Below are 18,721 nucleotides of genomic sequence, written 5' to 3'. Positions count from 1 at the left end.
CATTGTTAAATATTTATATATGCAAAATACGATAAGGGTATCGCAACTGGCTCACCTTTACAGGTACTCGCCTCTGCACCATCTGTGAGCCTGTGGCCTCGCTCTCTTCATCTCTCCTTCCATCAAGGCACCGGCGGTACTCTGCATGGCAGGGACGTCCTCCTCCCTGAGCCAAGACTAAGCTTGACCGCATACCTCAACTGGACATGATTTGGTTGGCATCAGAAGGTTCTCAAATGGGCATCCCCGTCATTAACGTTTCGTCGAATTAAGCCCATGACGCTCGGAGGGGCTCGACGGCAGATCCAGCGTCCTGGCTCTACCCCTGCTGAGTGCCACCCAATTCTATGTCCCTAGTCCTTCAGTAGGTCGGCTCTGCCACCGCACCTTTCTTTGTATCCAAATCCAGCGTGATGCTTCCACTGCCCTTTTAATGGTGTTGGCTACCAGCCGCTTCCTAGCCAGCCCCTCGATCCCTAGCAGTCCGAGGGCTCTCCAGAGCGACCGCCCCACAAAGCCTCTACAGCCCACCTCCACCGGTAGGTTCAAGGCCTTGCATCCATTTTGCTGGCTCTTGAGGATGAGGATTTGGTATTTCTTGAGTTTGCGTTCGTACGCCTCCTCCATCCTCTCTTCCCAAGGTACTGTCAGCTCGATAAGCACCACCTGTTTGGTTCCTTTAGACCACAGAACAGGACTGAACTCTCACATTATTATGCTAGATCCACTATGGACTGGACTCTCACACTATTATGCTAGAATCTAGCATAATAGTGTGAGAGTCCAGTCCATAGTGGATCTAGCAGCTAGATCCACTATGGACTGAACTCTCACACTATTATGCTAAATCCACTATGGACTGGACTCTCACACTATTAACTAGATCCGCTATTGACTGGACTCTCACACTATTATGCTAGATCCACAATAGACTGGACTCTCACACTATTATGCTAGATCCACTATGGACTGGACTCTCACACTATTATGCTAGATCCACTATGGACTGGAGTCTCAAACTATTATGCTAGATCCATTATGGACTTGACTCTCATACTATTATGCTAGATCCACTATGGACTGGACTCTCACACTGTTATGCTAGATCCACTATGGACTGGGCTCTCACACTATTATGCTAGATCCACTATGGACTGGACTCTCACACTATTATGCTAGATCCACTATGGACTGGACTCTCGCACTGTTATGCTAGATCCACTATGGACTGGACTCTCACACTATTATGCTAGATCCACTATGGACTGGACTCTCACACTGCTATGCTAGATCCACTATGGACTGGACTCTCACACTATTATACTAGATCCACTATGGACTGGACTCTCACACTATTATGTTAAATCCACCATGGACTGGACTCTCACACTATTAACTAGATCCACTATTGACTGGACTCTCACACTATTATGCTAGATCCACAATAGACTGGACTCTCACACTATTATGCTAGATCCACTATGGACTGGAGTCTCAAACTATTATGCTAGATCCACTATAGACTGGACTCTCACACTGCTATGCTAGATCCACTATGGACTGGACTCTCACACTATTATGCTAGATCCACTATGGACTGGACTCTCACACTGTTATGTTAAATCCACTATGGACTGGACTCTCACACTATTAACTAGATCCACTATTGACTGGACACTCACACTGTTATGCTAGATCCACAATAGACTGGACTCTTCACACTAATATGTTGGATCCACTATGGACTGGACTCTCACACTATTATGCTAGATCCACAATGGACTGGACTCTCACACTATTATGCTAGATCCACTATGGACTGGACTCTCACACGATTATGCTAGATCCACTATGGACTGGACTCTCACACTATTATGCTAGATCCCTTATGGACTGGACTCTCACACTTTTATGTTAGAGCCACTATGGACTGGACTCTCACACTATTATGTTAGAACCACTATGGACTGGACTCTCACACTATTATGCTAGATCCCTTATGGACTGGACTCTCACACTATTATGTTAGATCCACTATGGACTGGACTCTCCCACTATTATGCTAGATCCACTATAGACTGGACTCTTCACCCTAATATGTTAGATCCACTATGGACTGGACTCTCACACTATTATGCTAGATCCACAATGGACTGGACTCTCACACTATTATGCTAGATCCACTATGGACTGGACTCTCACACTATTATGCTAGATCCACTATGGACTGGACTGTCACACTATTATGCTAGATCCACTATGGACTGGACTCTCACACTATAATGCCAGATCCACTATGGACTGGACATCTGCAGTCCCCTCCAAGGTTTCTCATTGTCATCCCACTGGGTTGAGTTTTTTCTTGCCCTGATGTGGGATCTGAGCCGAGGATGTCGTTGTGGCTTGTGCAGCCCTTTGAGACACTCGTTATTTAGAGCTATATAAGTAAACACTGATTGATTGATAAGTAACTCAATTTTACAGGTAGCTAAGCAACCATGTGGTTGCAAGTACCAGACTTACGTGCATCAACAACACCCACATTCTTACATACAACATATTTAAGAATGGCGGAAATAAATAATTATAAAGTTAGTAAACATGTGACAGTAAGAAGTAAACAAACCTGTTCTGTGTAACACAACTTGATGTTTCTTGAAAACAGCGTCCTAGTTGATGTTGTCGCTTCTTCTCCTCTTTTGTTGGACAAAGGTCCTCCTCGTACTCTGCTATCGTTCTTTCGTACATTTTCACACAATCACAACACTTTACACTCACTTTTTATCTCTGCTTAGCAATGTGTGTTGATCACTAATTGTGTGTACTTTATCCGCTAGGCTGACCATATTCTGAAATCCCAAAAAGAGGACACATATATGCGTGCCAAGGCGGGCAGCACGCCAAGGCCGGGACTAGGTGAAAATTTGCCAATGATACTCGAACTTGCTTTATAAATAATATCTTTTTTTAAATAAAGCGTTTTTTCTCCTCTGTTGACAGCAGTGTTGGCGCTAGGAATTTTCAAAATGGGGTCCCAGGGACCCCATCAAGTCATAAAAATGGGGTCCCACAGTAAATTTTTGGGGTCCCACTTTTTTGTAAGCATTTTGAAAACAAATGACAAATGTATGCATTATCCTGTTGTATCTCACATTCTATATTGTGTTTTGGAAAAAGGTTGTCATAAACGTTACTTAATTCATTAAAAAAGATAATACAAAAGAAAACAAATGTGTATACATATGCATTCAGTTATAAACATTCATTCACTTTCTTCTTTCCTTCATGAATCTAAACTTTACCACTGCTGCTAGTTTTTTCTATGTTTTTATTTAGTAAGTTGTAGGTGTATTTATTTCAGTATAAAGGTGTAAAAAGTGTTTTGCTTGGGTCATGAAATGATGATAATGGTGTGCCAGGGCATACATACATTTTATATTTAACGCTTAAATCTCTGGAGTCTACATCAACTTCGGATCTATTCCTCATTCCAAAACGTTTTAGTTTTTTTTATGTTGTTTTTTTTGTTTGTTTGTTTTCCGCCCTTTTTTGTCAAACAAAACTATGTTTTTAATGGCAAACACACAAAATATGCAAAATCTTCCACCAAAAATATTTTTCAAAGTGGAATATTTGATGTGAAGTAATCGGAACCTTTGATAGGTCAATAATTCATAATAACATTGATTTTGATTCAATATTATGTTTTGAGCAATGACCGTTTAAAAGAAAAAAAACAGCTTTGTTTTATTAGTCAACATTGCAACTTTTTCTAAATTACATTTCACCTTTAGGCTTTTTTATTTCACTTTTGTTATGTTTTTGTTAATTTGGATAGTATTTTTAGAATGTGCCGTGGGCCTATAAAGGCCTACTGAAACCCACTACTACCGACCACGCAGTCTGATAGTTTATATATCAATGATGAAATCTTAACATTGCAACATATGCCAATACGGCCGGGTTAACTTATAAAGTGCAATTTTAAATTTCCCGCCACACTTCCGGTTGAAAAAGCCTTCGAAGGATGACGTATGCGCGTGACGTAGCCCGAGGAACAGAGGTATGCCTTCTTCATTGAATACAATACAAAAAAGCTCTGTTTTCATTTCATAATTCCACAGTATTCTGGACATCTGTGTTGGTGAATCTTTTGCAATTTGTTTAATGAACAATGGAGGCTGCAAAGAAGAACGTTGTAGGTGGCTGTAGCAACACAAGGACCACTTACTCGGATAGCAGACGCCTAGCCGATGCTAGAAGACGCCTAGCCGATGCTAGCAGACGCCTAGCCGATGCTAGCAGACGCCTAGCCGATGCTAGCAGACCCACCGCACGGATGATCTGGTGAAGTCCTTCGTCACGCCGTCAATCGTTGGAACGCAGGTGAGCACGGGTGTTGCTGAGCAAAGCAGATGAGGGCTGGCTGGCGTAGGTGGAGCGCTAATGTTTTTATCATAGCTCTGTGAGCTCCGGTTGCTAAGTTAGCCTAAAGCGTCGTTAGCAACAGCATTGTTAAGCTTTGCCAGGCTGAGATCTATTAACCTTGTAGTTACATGTACATGGTTTAATAGTATTGTCGATCTTTTGTCTATCCTTCCAGTCAGGGATTCATTTATTTTGTTTCTATCTGCATTTGAGACAGATGCTATCACGTTAGCTCATGCTAAAGATGCTAAAGAGCTTCGTCGATGTATTGTCGTGGAGATAAAAGGCACTGTAATGTCCATTTCGCGTTCTCGACTCTCATTTTCAAGAGGATATAGTATCCGAGGTGGTTTAAAATACAAATCCGTTATCCACAATAGAAAAAGGAGAGAGTGTGGAATCCAATGAGACAGCTTGTACCTAAGTTACGGTCAGAGCGAAAAAAAAAATGTATTTCACTGCATTCTAGTCCGTCACTCTAACGTTCCTCGTCCACGAATCTTTCATCCTCGCTCAAATTAATGGAGTAATCGTCACTTTCACGGTCCGAATAGCTCTAGCTGCGTTGAAAACAATAGGAAAATATGAGGGAGTGAACAACTGACAACATCACGCTACTTCCGGTAGGGGCAAGTTTTTTTTTAATCAGAGACCAAAAGTTGCAAACTTTATCGACGTTGTTCTATACTAAATCCTTTCAGCAAAAATATGGCAATATCGCAAAATGATCAAGTATGACACATAGAATGGATCTGCTATCCCCGTTTAAATAAAAACAATTAATTTCAGTAGGCCTTTAAAACATTAGCTGTGGGCCACAAATGGTAAAAAAATGTTTAAAAAAATTAATAATCTGCGTCCTTTCTGATTTCAATGCGTTAAAAAGACACAAAAAGTGCGTTAACACCAACACTGGTTGACAGTATAACAAAATAAGTCACACTTATATTCTGTAACATTCACAGTTTTGGAAAAAAAAGTGCAGAGGTAGAAATATTCAAAATAATCTCTTGTGTATAATGTAAACATAAATAATGCCTCAAAACAAGTTAATTAAATTTAAACAAAAAACAGCAGACGAGCTCTCGCCCTGCACAGCTGTTTTGTGCTTTGTAGTGTCGATATGGGCTTGTAGATCGTTGGCCCCTTTATTTGCCACAGATACATATGTTCTTGCTTTGCACACAGTGCATTCTGCTTTCCATGTGTCACGGCCGGGACGAAAACACGAATACCTTTACCGCAAATCATCCGTGAAGTTTCATTTACGTTTAGGCATTTTTTGTTTTCATGTCTCTCTCCACTCCCTAGCTCTCTCGCTCTGTGTCTCTGCCCCTCCCTCACGAATGTTGCTACGTGCACGCACCTTCAGTTTTTTTTTTTAACCCCTTCTTAACTTAAAGGCCTACTGAAACCCACTACTACCGACCACGCAGTCTGATAGTTTATATATCAATGATGAAATCTTAACATTGCAACACATGCCAATACGGCCGGGTTAACTTATAAAGTGCAATTTTAAATTTCCCGGGAAATATCCGGCTGAAAACGTCTCGGTATGATGACGTATGCGTGTGACGTCACGACGGCAACGGAAGTATTCGGACCCAATGTGTCACCATACAAACTGCTCTGTTTTCATCGAACAATTCCACAGTATTCTGGACATCTGTGTTGGTGAATCTTTTGCAATTTGTTTAATGGACAATGGAGACTGCAAATAAGAAAGTTGTAGGTGCGATCGGTGTATTAGCGGCGGACTACAGCAACACCAATACCAGGAGGTTGTGTTGTGTTTGAGCTGGATAGCAGACGCACTACCGTGAGTACAGCTTTGGCTTCCAAACAATTGATCGCTTGCCCGTACGTGCGTGTCACTATGTGCATGTCACGTACGTAACTTTGGGGAAATATATGTTTCTTGCCGACTCTGATGGCGGCTGGGGTGTCGTCGAAAGCTACAAGGCCCGCCGCCGCCGCTCCGTAGCTAAATTAGCTTCAATTGTTAAGCTTCGCCAAGCTGGAAATTATTAACCGTGTATTTACATGTTCATGGTATAATAGTATTGTTGATCTTCTGTCTATCCTTACAGTCAGGGTTTTTTTTAAATTTTGTTTCTATCTGCATTTGAGCCTGATGCTATCACGTTAGCTCCGTAGCTAAAGAGCTTCAACGATGTATTGTCGTGGAGATAAAAGTCACTGTGAATGTCCATTTCGCGTTCTCGACTCTCATTTTCAAGAGGATATAGTATCCGAGGTGGTTTAAAATACAAATCCGTGATCCACAATAGAAAAAGGAGAGAGTGTGGAATCCAATGAACCCTTGTACCTAAGTTACGGTCAGAGCGAAAAAAGATACACCCTGCACTGCCTCTCTAGTCCTTCACTCTAACGTTCCTCATCCACAAATCTTTCATCCTCGCTCAAATTAATGGGGTAATCGTCGCTTTCTCGGTCCGAATCTCTCTCGCTTCATTGTAAACAATAGGGAAATGTGAGGAATCCTTCCTCCTGTGACGTCACGCTACTTCCGGTATAGGCAAGGCTTTTTCGTCGTTGTTCTATACTAAATCCTTTCAGCAAAAATATGGCAATATCGCGAAATGATCAAGTATGACACATAGAATGGATCTGCTATTCCCGTTTAAATAAAAAAATTCATTTCAGTAGGCCTTTACTACCTACCACGCAGTCTGATAATTTATATATCAATGATGAAATCTTAACATTGCAACACATGCCAATACGGCTGGGTTAACTTATAAAGTGACTTTTAAAACTTCCCGGGAAATATCCGGCTGAAACGTCGCGGTATGATGACGTATGCGCGTGACGAAGTCAGAGTAACGGAAGTTATGGTACCCGTAGAATCCTATACAAAAAGCTCTGTTTTCATTTCATAATTCCACAGTATTTTGGACATCTTTTGCAATTTGTTTAATGAACAATGAAGGCTGCAAAGAAGACAGTTGTAGGTGGGATCTGTGTATTAGCAGCGGACTACAGCAACACAACCAGGAGGACTTTGTTGGAGCGCTAGCCGCCGACCTCACCTTGACTTCCTACGTCTCCGGGCCGCCAAACGCATCGGGTGAAGTCCTTCGTCCTTCTGCCGATCGCTGGAACGCAGGTGAGCACGGGTGTTGAAGAGTAGATGAGGGCTGGCTGGCGTAGGTGGAGAGCTAATGTTTTTAGCATAGCTCTGTGAGGTCCCGTTGCTAAGTTAGCTTCAATGGCGTCGTTAGCACAGCATTGTTAACCTTCGCCAGCCTGGAAAGCATTAACCGTGTATTTACATGTCCACGGTTTAATAGTATTGTTGATTTTCTATCTATCCTTCCAGTCAGAGGTTTATTTTTTTGTTTCTATATGCAGTTAAAGCACGATGCTATCACGTTAGCTCGTAGCTAAAGCATTTCGCCGATGTATTGTCGTGGAGATAAAAGGCACTGAATGTCCATTTTGCATTCTCGACTCTCATTTTCAAGAGGATATAGTATCCGAGGTGGTTTAAAATACAAATCCGTGATCCACAATAAAAAAAGGAGAGTGTGGAATCCAATGAGCCAGCTTGTACCTAAGTTACGGTCAGAGCGAAAAAAGATACGTCCATCACTGTCTCTCAAGTCCTTCACTGTAACGTTCCTCATCTACGAATCTTTCATCCTCGCTCAAATTAATGGGGTAATCATCACTTTCTCGGTCCGAATCTCTCTCGCTCCATTGTAAACAATGGGGAATTGTGAGGAATACTAGCTCCTGTGACGTCACGCTACTTCCGGTACAGGCAAGGCTTTTTTTAATCAGCGAGCAAAAGTTGCGAACTTTATCGTCGATTTTCTCTATTAAATCCTTTCAGCAAAAATATGGCAATATCGCGAAATGATCAAGTATGACACATAGAATGGATCTGCTATTCCCGTTTAAATAAAAAAAAATCATTTCAGTAGGCCTTTAACCCTGAACGTACATTGAAAATACACGCAACCCTAATTCAAAATGCCGGACATTTGAGGCATTTAAGAAACCCCGCCCGGACACCCCCGCAAAAGAGGACATGTCCGGGGAAAAGAGGACTCATGGTCAGCCTATTGTCCGCGCGTAGTTGTACGAATGTGTCACGTCTTTGTTAGCAGCTAACAGACTAAGCTAGCTAACAAGAGAAGAAGCGTCAAAATGCGCTCAGACTAATGTATCCGGATACAAACAATTATTGAGGGTGTTTATTAAACGACATAAATGTGCACATGTATGCACTGATTACAAATACAGAACTATAATGCCCACGTTTAGACTTTCTCCCCCAAACGCCATCTTGCTTTTTCCTCCTCCTTCTTCTTCTTTCTATTTACAGCATCTTAGGTGTATTGCTGCCCTCCACAGGTTCTTAACTGGATTTCTTCCTTCTGTCCTATGGCCCACACTACATTCTACAGTCCGGTAGGTGGCAGTATGAACCTTTCAAGTCATGGCTGCAAACTGCCAGTAAGAAGAAGTAATAGAGCTGGTTGCTTGTTTCTCTCGCGAAATCTGACAACATTTTAAAATAGAACAATTGACAGGTTGACAACATCCAAACAAACCAAGGCATCTCCAATACATCTCAACATTACTCACATCCTTCAGGCTGAGTTAGTCTAGATGATGAAATAAGCTGGAAACTACATTTAAGTCATATAAAGAAAACATTTAAAAAATTGACTGCGATAATAAATAGAATAAAATAAATACCCACAAATATTAACTACATTTATTGTACCCAACTTTAGTTGAAGCATACGTTGTTCATTGCATAAAGGTCTGGGGACATACATATAAAACAATCACACAACAATATTCTTATTACAAAAGAGAGTAATACAGATAATTAATACAATGGATTATAGAGACCCAACAAACGATTCATAAAGTCACAAAATTGAAAATTGTATAAAAGACAATTGTTCAAATGATGTATAAAGTAAATAATAATATGCTTCCAGAAGTGGTCCAGAAGATGTTTCAGATGTGAACCAGTAAATATGAACTAAGAGGGATTTATGAGTACTCAAAAGCAAAGGTATGAACAAATGTAAAACAAATATGTACATCATATAAATGAGTTCATCTATGGAATCATCTAGAATTAGAAAATAAAATATGTAACCCTTCATTATTTCAAAAATCATATATAAAACACTATTATGAATAAGTATAAAAGTGAATTATGAATATCTACACATAAAATGCTTATTGTATGTAACATATTTTATGTACTGTTTATTTTCACCTTTTCAGTGAAATTGTTCTGTTCATTTTAAAGTACACAAATGTGTATATTAACTCATGTACTTGACTGAAATAAAAGCACTAATCTGAAGTGTCTAATCTATAAATGTTGGAATCAATATAACAAGATTGTGTTACACACAACAATGATGTCACACATGTTATATGTGCTGATGTTGTTAGAAAGTCAACGTTAACCAAGTTTTGACAGTTTATTTCAAATCAATCAATCAATCAATGTTTATTTATATAGCCCTAAATCACAAGTGTCTCAAAGGGCTAATCCTGCATCTACATTTGCTGCTGCTGTTCTCACCAGCACACTTGTGTTTCTTACACTGGTACTTATAAGATAATCTTTCTCCACACACACTGCAACTCAACACTTTCTCTCCTGTGTGTGTTCTCATGTGTGCTGTAAGAGTGTTTAGGTGACCAAAGCTTTTGCTGCAGCTTGAACAGGAGTATGGTTTTTCACCAGAGTGTGTTATCATGTGTGATTTTAATTGCTTTCTTTCTATATAACTTTTACCACATATTGAACATATAAAAGGTTTTTCACCAGTGTGTGTTCTCATGTGTACTTTTAAACTTCGATTTATTACAAAACATTTATCTCATTCTGAGCAGGAAAAAGTTTTTTCTCCAGTGTGTATTCTCATGTGTGTTTTGAAATGGTCCCTTCGAGTAAAATCTTTACCGCAGATTGAACATTGAAAAGGTTTTTCTCCAGTGTGTATTCTCATGTGTGCTTTAAAATGCTCCTTTTGAGTAAAATCTTTACCGCAGATTGAACATGAAAAAGGTTTTTCTCCAGTATGTGTTCTCATATGTACTTTTAAACTTTGATTTATTACAAAACTTTTACCACATTCTGAGCAGGAAAAAGGTTTTTCTCCAGTGTGTATTCTCATGTGTATTTTCAAATAGTGCCTATGAGTAAAATCTTTACCGCAAATTGAACACGAAAAAGGTTTTTTTCCCGTGTGTATTCTCATGTGTATTTTCAAATGGTGTTTTTGAGTAAAATCTTTACCGCAGATTGAACATAAAAAAGGTTTTTCTCCAGTGTGTGTTCTCATGTGTACTTTCAGCATGTGTTTTAGTCTAAAATCTCTACCACATTCTGAGCAGGAAAAAGGTTTCTCTCCGGTGTGTGTACTCATGTGTCTCTTCAGATTACGCTGGTCTTTAAAAGTTTTGTCACAGTGAGAACATGTGAAGTGTGTGTTGTCAGTGTGACATGTCTTATCATCTTTAAAGTCTTCATCATCAGTGTCAGGAGAGTGTGACGTTGTGTCCTCACTATCAGATAGTGGAGCTAAGAGCTTGTCTGCTTGTGATCCTCCACAGTGGTCACCATCAGCTTCTGTTGTCATGTGTTGAGTTGAGCTGCTGCTTGGAGGCTCCGCCTCTCTCTTCTCCTCACTCTCACCTTTGACCTCATCATCTTCACTCTTCACACTAATGAGGTGTCCTTTGTCTTCCTCTATGAAATGGGGGGACAGCCGCTGTTTTTCTTCATCTTTAAAGTGGGGGGGCTGTGGCTCCTCTTCTTTCACGTGGAGGTGCTGTGACCTCTTCTGCTCCATACTGGAGGACCCCTCCTGCTGCTCAGGAGGACGATATTTTTCACAGACGTCTGCAGGACACAAGAAGACAAACACATGCTGGGATCGAAATAGATAAGATTTTACCAATTTCATTTTCGATTCTGCTTTACGATTCGGTTATTTGTGGACTCACTTTTGCTTTCACATTCAGTAAAAAGGAGAAGAAACAGGTCGATTAGCATCAACTTTGACTAGATGAGAAGTAACATGAGCGTACAAAGCCAACAGTGGGGTCTTAAGAGGCACAGCTTTTACAGGTCCCCCATGAGGTGCCAGAGGGCCCTAAGGACAATATTCTGCTTTGAAAATATCTATAAAATAAAAATATTTTTGGCAAGAAATTAACAAAATACTACACGTTATTTTGTGACAATTACAAAAGAATGTCCAGTATAATTCTCAGGGCATTCAATCAATCACAACTGGACTGTTAAACTGAACATATACTGTATACATAAATACGTATACAGTATATATATATATAGATACCCCGTCTTCCCCCCGATTGTAGCTGAGATAGGCTCCAGCACCCCCCGCGACTCCGAAAGGGATAAGCGGTAGAAAATGGATGGATGGATGGATATATATACATATACACATGCATATATACAGTCGCGATCAAAAGTTTACATACACTTGGAAATAACATAATGTCATGGCTGTCTTGAGTTTCCAATCATTTCTACAACTCTTTTTTTTTTGTGAGAGTGATTGGAGCACATACTTGTTGGTCACTAAAAACATTGATGAAGTTTGCTTCTTTTATGAATTTATTATGGGTCTACTGAAAATGTGACCAAATATGCTGGGTCAAAAGTATACATACAGCAATGTTGATACTTGCTTACATGTCCCTTGGCAAGTTTCACTGCAATAAGATGCTTTTGGTAGCCATCCACAAGCTTCTGCTTTAATTTTTGACCACTCTTCTTGACAAAATTGGTGCAGTTCAGCAAAATGTTTTGGTTTTCTGACATAGACTTGTTTCTTCAGCATTTTCCACACGACTTTGGGAAGGCCATTCTGAAACCTTAATTCTAGCTGATGATTTTAGGTTGTCCTGAAGAATTTGGAGGTAATCTCCTTTTTTATTGTCCCTTTTAAAGCACCAGTTCCATTGGCAGCAAAACAGGCAGAGAGCATAATACGACCACCACCATGCTTGACAGTAGGGTTGGTGTTCCTGGGATTAAAGGTCTCACCTTTTCTCCTCCAAACATATTGCTGGGTATTGTGGCCAAACAGCTACATTTTTACTTTATCTGACCACAGAACTTTCCTCCAGAAGGTCTTATCTTTGTCCATGTGATGTCAGATGAAACAAAAATTGAGCTGTTTGGCCACCATACATTACATTATATACATTACAATCAGTTGAAATCGGTACGATACCACCTTTGAAAAGTACCGCTTCCGCTCTTTCATCTGAGTGACTACAGGGTCGAGGCGCACACACAAAGTGCATACAAGCAATAACATCTTGAAGACGAAGAAAGGCAAAAAACTACAATTCTACTGGTTAATAATGAGGGTGTGAAGTACAAAATGGAGGTATTTGGGCTTCAAAACTAACAATAAAGGTGACACTTTAAACAGGGAGGCACCGTGTTGCAAGTACTGTTTTACACCTTTCCTGCTGGGATGTTCACTTCTCCTTTATTTAACTGCAAACGGTATCAGTGTTCAATTAACATCAATACTAGCTCAAATGTTTTGTCATCTCATTGAATTGAACGCTGGCTGTGAAGATTGTGTATTTGATGTGAGCGGTGTCACTAGTCTTTATTTTTGTTGGCCAAACTGTTGCACTGAAGGAGACGTTGTTGGAGAAGAACAAAGCTTGTTTATTAGACTTCATCTTCATTAGCCAAACTACTTTGAGTTTTATATTAATATCAAAAAGTAAACGCCATGATTTATTTACATGTATTGTGTTTTTTTCATGTCACAAAAATGTTACTTCAAAAACCATTCATGTGACACATCATTTTGTCAATGATTTATTGTGTATAGTTCATTCCTATGGGACATATATCTGCTGAAACTCTTAAAGGCCAACTGAAATGCGATTTTCTTATTTAAACGGGGATAGCAGGTCCATTCTATGTGTCATACTTGATAATTTCAGATATTGCCATATTTTTGCTGAAAGGATTTAGTAGAGAACATCGACGATAAAGTTCGCAACTTTTGGTCGCTGATAAAAAAGCCTTGCCTGTACCGGAAGTAGCAGACGATATGCGCGTGACGTCACCAGTTGTGGAGCTCCTCACATCTGCACATTGTTTACAATCATGGCCACAAGCAGCGAGAGCGGTTCGGACCGAGAAAGCGACGATTTCCCCATTAATTTGAGCGAGGATGAAAGATTTGTGGATGAAGAAAGTGAGAGTGAAGGACTAAAGGGTAGTGGGAGCGATTCAGATAGGGAAGATGCTGTGAGAGGCGTGTGGGACCTGATATTCAGCTGGGAATGACTAAAACAGTAAATAAACACAAGACATATATATACTCTATTAGCCACAACACAACCAGGCTTATATTTAATATGCCACAAATTAATCCCGCATAACAAACACCTCCCCCCTCCCGTCCATATAACCTGCCAATACAACTCAAACACCTGCACAACACACTCAATCCCACAGCCCAAAGTACTGTTCACCTCCCAAAAGTTCATACAGCACATATATTTCCCCAAAGTTACGTACGTGACATGCACATAGCGGTACGCACGTACGGGCAAGCGATCAAATGTTTGGAAGACGCAGCTGCGTACTCACGGTACCGCGTCTGCGTATCCAACTCAAAGTCCTCCTGGTAAGAGTCTCTGTTGTCCCAGTTCTCCACAGGCCAATGGTAGCGCTTGACTGTCATATTTCGGGAATGTAAACAATGAAACACCGGCTACGTGTTTGTGTTGCTGCAGCGGGCCGCAATACACAGCTTCCCACCTACAGCTTTCTTCTTTGCTGTCTCCATTGTTCATTGAACAAATTGCAAAAGATTCACCAACACAGATGTCCAGAATACTGTGGAATTTTGCGATGAAAACAGACGACTTAATAGCTGGCCACCATGCTGTCCAAAAATGCCATCTACAATCCGTGACGTCACGCGCAGGCGTCATCATACCGAAACGTTTTCAGCAGGATATTTCGGCGCGGAATTTAAAATTGCACTTTAGTAAGCTAACCCGGCCGTATTGGCATGTGTTGCAATGTTAAGATTTCATCATTGATATACAGTATAAACTATCAGACTGCGTGGTCGGTAGTAGTGGGTTTCAGTAGGCCTTTAATGGATCTGTCCCGGTACAGCATCTACATGTACACATACATGTACATAACTTAAAAACATAAATACATAATTTTTTAAATATACCTCCCTCTGTCAAAATGTAAAAAGACAAATAAAGGCATCATGTAATGACAAAAATACCGGAAGACCACGTCACTTCCTGGACTTACAATTGTTTTTACAATGGTGCTTTTGAAACGTCACATTCTGTGATATTTGAATATTTTATTAATGTTTTGTATAAAAACTAGCCGACATAGGAGTAAAAGGGAACAATAATATAAACATGAACAAGGGGTAGATTTAAAAAATCAGGGAGTATTATGGCCACAATTTCAATCACTTTCACTGTTCTGTCATTGCAATGAATGACGTAAGGGGGCGCCACTGACTCCCATCATGTGATTTATTTTTTAAATGTTTATTTTTTTTTTTTTTAAAAGCCACTTACTTATTTTTTACGGAGTCCCTAAAGGGACATGGGGACAATTTGTTTTTGTATATGTTTCTGGTGCGCACCAGAAAGCATTGGATGCGTGCGCATGGTTTGAGGTCTGTGTGAAAATGCCAGTTCAGGAGTTAATTCGGCTGTATTTCCAACTAGGACTTTCCTCCATGTCCCTTTAGGGGTGTTGTGGAAAAATGTGATTGCTGCCAAAAATGTATTTCCTTCGCGGGGGCGCGCAGAGCTCGCTGAACCTGCATTTTTGGCTTGGTCTGTCCACAGCGGATTACTAGGTGTAAGACAAACACTTTATCTTCCTGGTTATTGTATCGCTACGTGTTTGACATTATTTAAGACTTTATCGTGCGCGGAAAAGGACAGCTTTCCTCTTCTGTGGTATTGATGAGATTTAAAGGAGTGTTGTTAGTCCCATGTTGATGTGATAAAACCTCTTTCTTCTTTGGAAGATACACACAAATGTAACTGTTATTTCTTCCTGCACATAATAAATATGTACAATGTGTTTGGATGTATTCATTTATGTAAAATTGTCATTAAATGTAATATTGCCTGACAAAAAGTGATTTGATGTAATATTTTGATATTTACACATCGCATATTTACACAAGCGTATTTTACTAGAATACCCTTATGAGCATTACAGATATCAAAATGAAGTACCTACTGTACTGTTTACTTGTTGAAATACCCTTTTGAGAGCAAATATCTACCCAAATGGCCACTTTGTTGCTGCCAAAAATGTATTTTAAGATATATTTTGATATTGACACATTTTATCTCTGCATATTCTACTAGAATACCCTTATGGGCATTACATATACAGTATATAAATCAAGTACCTACTGTACTGTTTACTTGTTGAAATACCCTTTTTAGAGCTAAAAACTACCCAAATTGCCACTTTTCTGCTGCCAAAAATTGATTCCAGATAATATTAACAATAATAACAAAATTGTCAGAATAATTGTATATAAGTTATCACACAACTTTGTGTTCCATTGAGTTCAGGTCCCCTGCGAAAAGACAAAAGCTGTCTTTCATCTTATCAAGCAAAAGGCTTGTAAAACTCCACTGTGTGCGATGGGATGCGACATGGAGGTGTTGGTTTCTTTGATCTATTGACAGCCACAGGAAGACCTTGTCCTGACCCGAGATCTACAAAGCGGAGAGGGAGCAGACCTGACGCAGCTCCAGGCACCTTTCTTTGAACTGTTTATGACCGAGTGCAACAGCTGTTTACGACCCCCCCCCCTTTAGAAACAGCTGCAGATATGTAATCAGAACAGGCCCAAATAAAAGAGGACGCGTGGAATTCCATCGTCAGAGCGTGGTGGGAAACTGTCCAAAGTTGCAGCCCAGACGTTTCTCCTCATGAGCTTAATTGAATCCTGTCTCTGTTTGATTTCTTTGCTTCTTGTCTTGTCTAATAAATGTCATCGGTGTTTGAACCTGACAAAAATGTCAAAGCATTTCTCTAAAACACAATAATATGCATTCTGAAATGTAAACGATAGCAAGAATATACCTACAAATTTCAGAAAATTTCACTAGCAAACACTTTGTTTAAAAGGTCTTTACTGTACCAAAATTCTAAATAACTAAAGAAAAATCACTGATAAACACTGGAAAACTGTCACTGAATGTCTAAGTGTGATGTCATTCTGTGACAGACAAATGGTACACAGTTTCCACATGGAGAGGACATTGATGGTCTGACTCACTTTCTTTCGGATTACCTCAACTTCATCGTAGACACGACCTGCCCTGCTAAGACTGTTCGGTGCTACCCTAATAACAAACCCTGGGTAACACAGGAGGTTAAAGCTGTCCTCAACAAGAAGAAAGCTGCCTTCAGGAGTGGAGACAGGGAGGCAATGAGAGCAGCACAGCGGGAGGTGAAACGACGCGTGAGGAAGGCTAAAGGCCTACTGAAACCCACTACTACCGACCACGCAGTCTGATAGTTTATATATCAATGATGAAATCTTAACATTACAACACATGCCAATACGGCCGGGTTAACTTATAAAGTGCAATTTTAAATTTCCCGGGAAATATCCGACTGAAAACGTCTCGGTATGATGACGTTTGCGCGTGACGTCACGGGTTGAAGCAGACATTTTGGCATAGCACGGTGGCCAGCTTAAGTCGTGTGTTTTCATCGCAAAATTCCACAGTATTCTGGACATCTGTGTTGGTGAATCTTTTGCAATTTGTTTAATGAACAATGGAGACAGCAAAGAAGAAAGCTGTAGGTGGGATCGGTGTATTAGCGGCTGGCTACAGCAACACAACCAGGAGGACTTTGAGTCGGATAGCAGACGCGCTATCCGACGCAAGCCGCCGACCGCACCGATGATCGGGTGAAGTCCTTCGTCGCGCCGTCGATCGCTGGAACGCAGGTGAGCACGGGTGGTGATGAGCACATGAGGGCTGGCGTAGGTGGAGAGCTAATGTTTTTAGCATAGCTCTGTCGAGGTCCCGTAGCTAAGTTAACTTCAATGGCGTCGTTAGCAACAGCATTGCTAGGCTTCGCCAGGCTGTACAGCATTAACCATGTGGTTACAGGTCCAGGGTTTGGTTCGGTGTCTCCTGATAGTAGAAGTAATAATAGTATTGTTGATCTTCTGTCTATCCTTCCAGTCAGGGGCATGTTTCTCCTGTTTCTATCCGCAGTAAAGCACGATGCTATCACGTTAGCCCCGAAGCTAAAGTGCTTCACCGATGTATTGTCGTGGAGATAAAAGTCACTGTGAATGTCCATTTCGCATTCTCAACTCTCATTTTCAAGAGGATATAGTATCCGAGGTGGTTTAAAATACAAATCTGTGATCCACAATAGAAAAAGGAGAAAGTGTGGAATCCAATGAGCCCTTGTACCTAAGTTACGGTCAGAGCGAAAAAAAGATACACCCTGGCGTCCTGCACTGCACTCTAATCCTTCACTGTCACTTTCCTCATCCACGAATCTTTCATCCTCGCTCAAATTAATGGGGTAATCGTCGCTTTCTCGGTCCGAATCGCTCTCGCTGCTGGTGTAAACAATGTGCAGATGTGAGGAGCTCTTCAACCTGTGACGTCACGCTACTTCCGATACAGGCAAGGCTTTTTTTTATCAGCGACCAAAAGTTGCGACCTTTATCGTCGATGTTCTCTACTAAATCCTTTCAGCAAAAATATGGCAATATCGCGAAATGATCAAGTATGACACATAGAATGGATCTGCTATCCCCGTTTAAATATGAAAATCTCATTTCAGTAGGCCTTAAGGACAGCTACAGGAAGAAGCTGCAGCAGAACAACATGAGGGAGGTCTGGGAAGGTGTAAAAACCATCACAGGCCACAAAACAAAGACCAGAGCAGTAGGGGGGACAATAGAGAGGGCCAATGAGTTGAATAACTTCTTCAACCGGTTCAACCAGCACGTGTCCTCCCCACCCCCAACTCCTCATCGCAGCCACCCCTTCTTCTTCTCCCCTCAACATGCCTCCCCCCCAGCCATGGCTGTACCCTCCTCCTCCACCACCTCTAGCAGACATTAGTCATCTATGTGGACCAGGTCAGAGGTCAACTGAGGAAGCTGCATCCTAGAAACTAACTGGTGCGCACCAGAATCTATCTGGTGCGCACTGCGTATTATTT

General features: G+C 40.8%; 1 protein-coding gene across 1 annotated transcript in view; it reads right to left on the bottom strand.

Annotated features, from left to right (window-relative positions):
• Positions 1–9,249: 9,249 nt before the first annotated feature.
• The window catches only part of LOC133653551 (zinc finger protein 260-like), a 107,300-nt gene continuing 97,828 nt past the window's right edge, over positions 9,250–18,721 (bottom strand). The window contains exon 4 of the mRNA XM_062052960.1: positions 9,250–11,341. Within this exon, the coding sequence (XP_061908944.1) occupies positions 10,317–11,341 (1,025 nt within the window). The 3' untranslated portion in view covers positions 9,250–10,316. The remainder of the gene's footprint in view (positions 11,342–18,721) is intronic.

Source organism: Entelurus aequoreus, linkage group LG07 (assembly GCF_033978785.1).
Source record: "Entelurus aequoreus isolate RoL-2023_Sb linkage group LG07, RoL_Eaeq_v1.1, whole genome shotgun sequence".
NCBI lineage: Eukaryota > Metazoa > Chordata > Actinopteri > Syngnathiformes > Syngnathidae > Entelurus > Entelurus aequoreus.
Note: the sequence above shows the minus strand (reverse complement) of the source record. Positions and strands in the feature narration are given on the sequence as shown.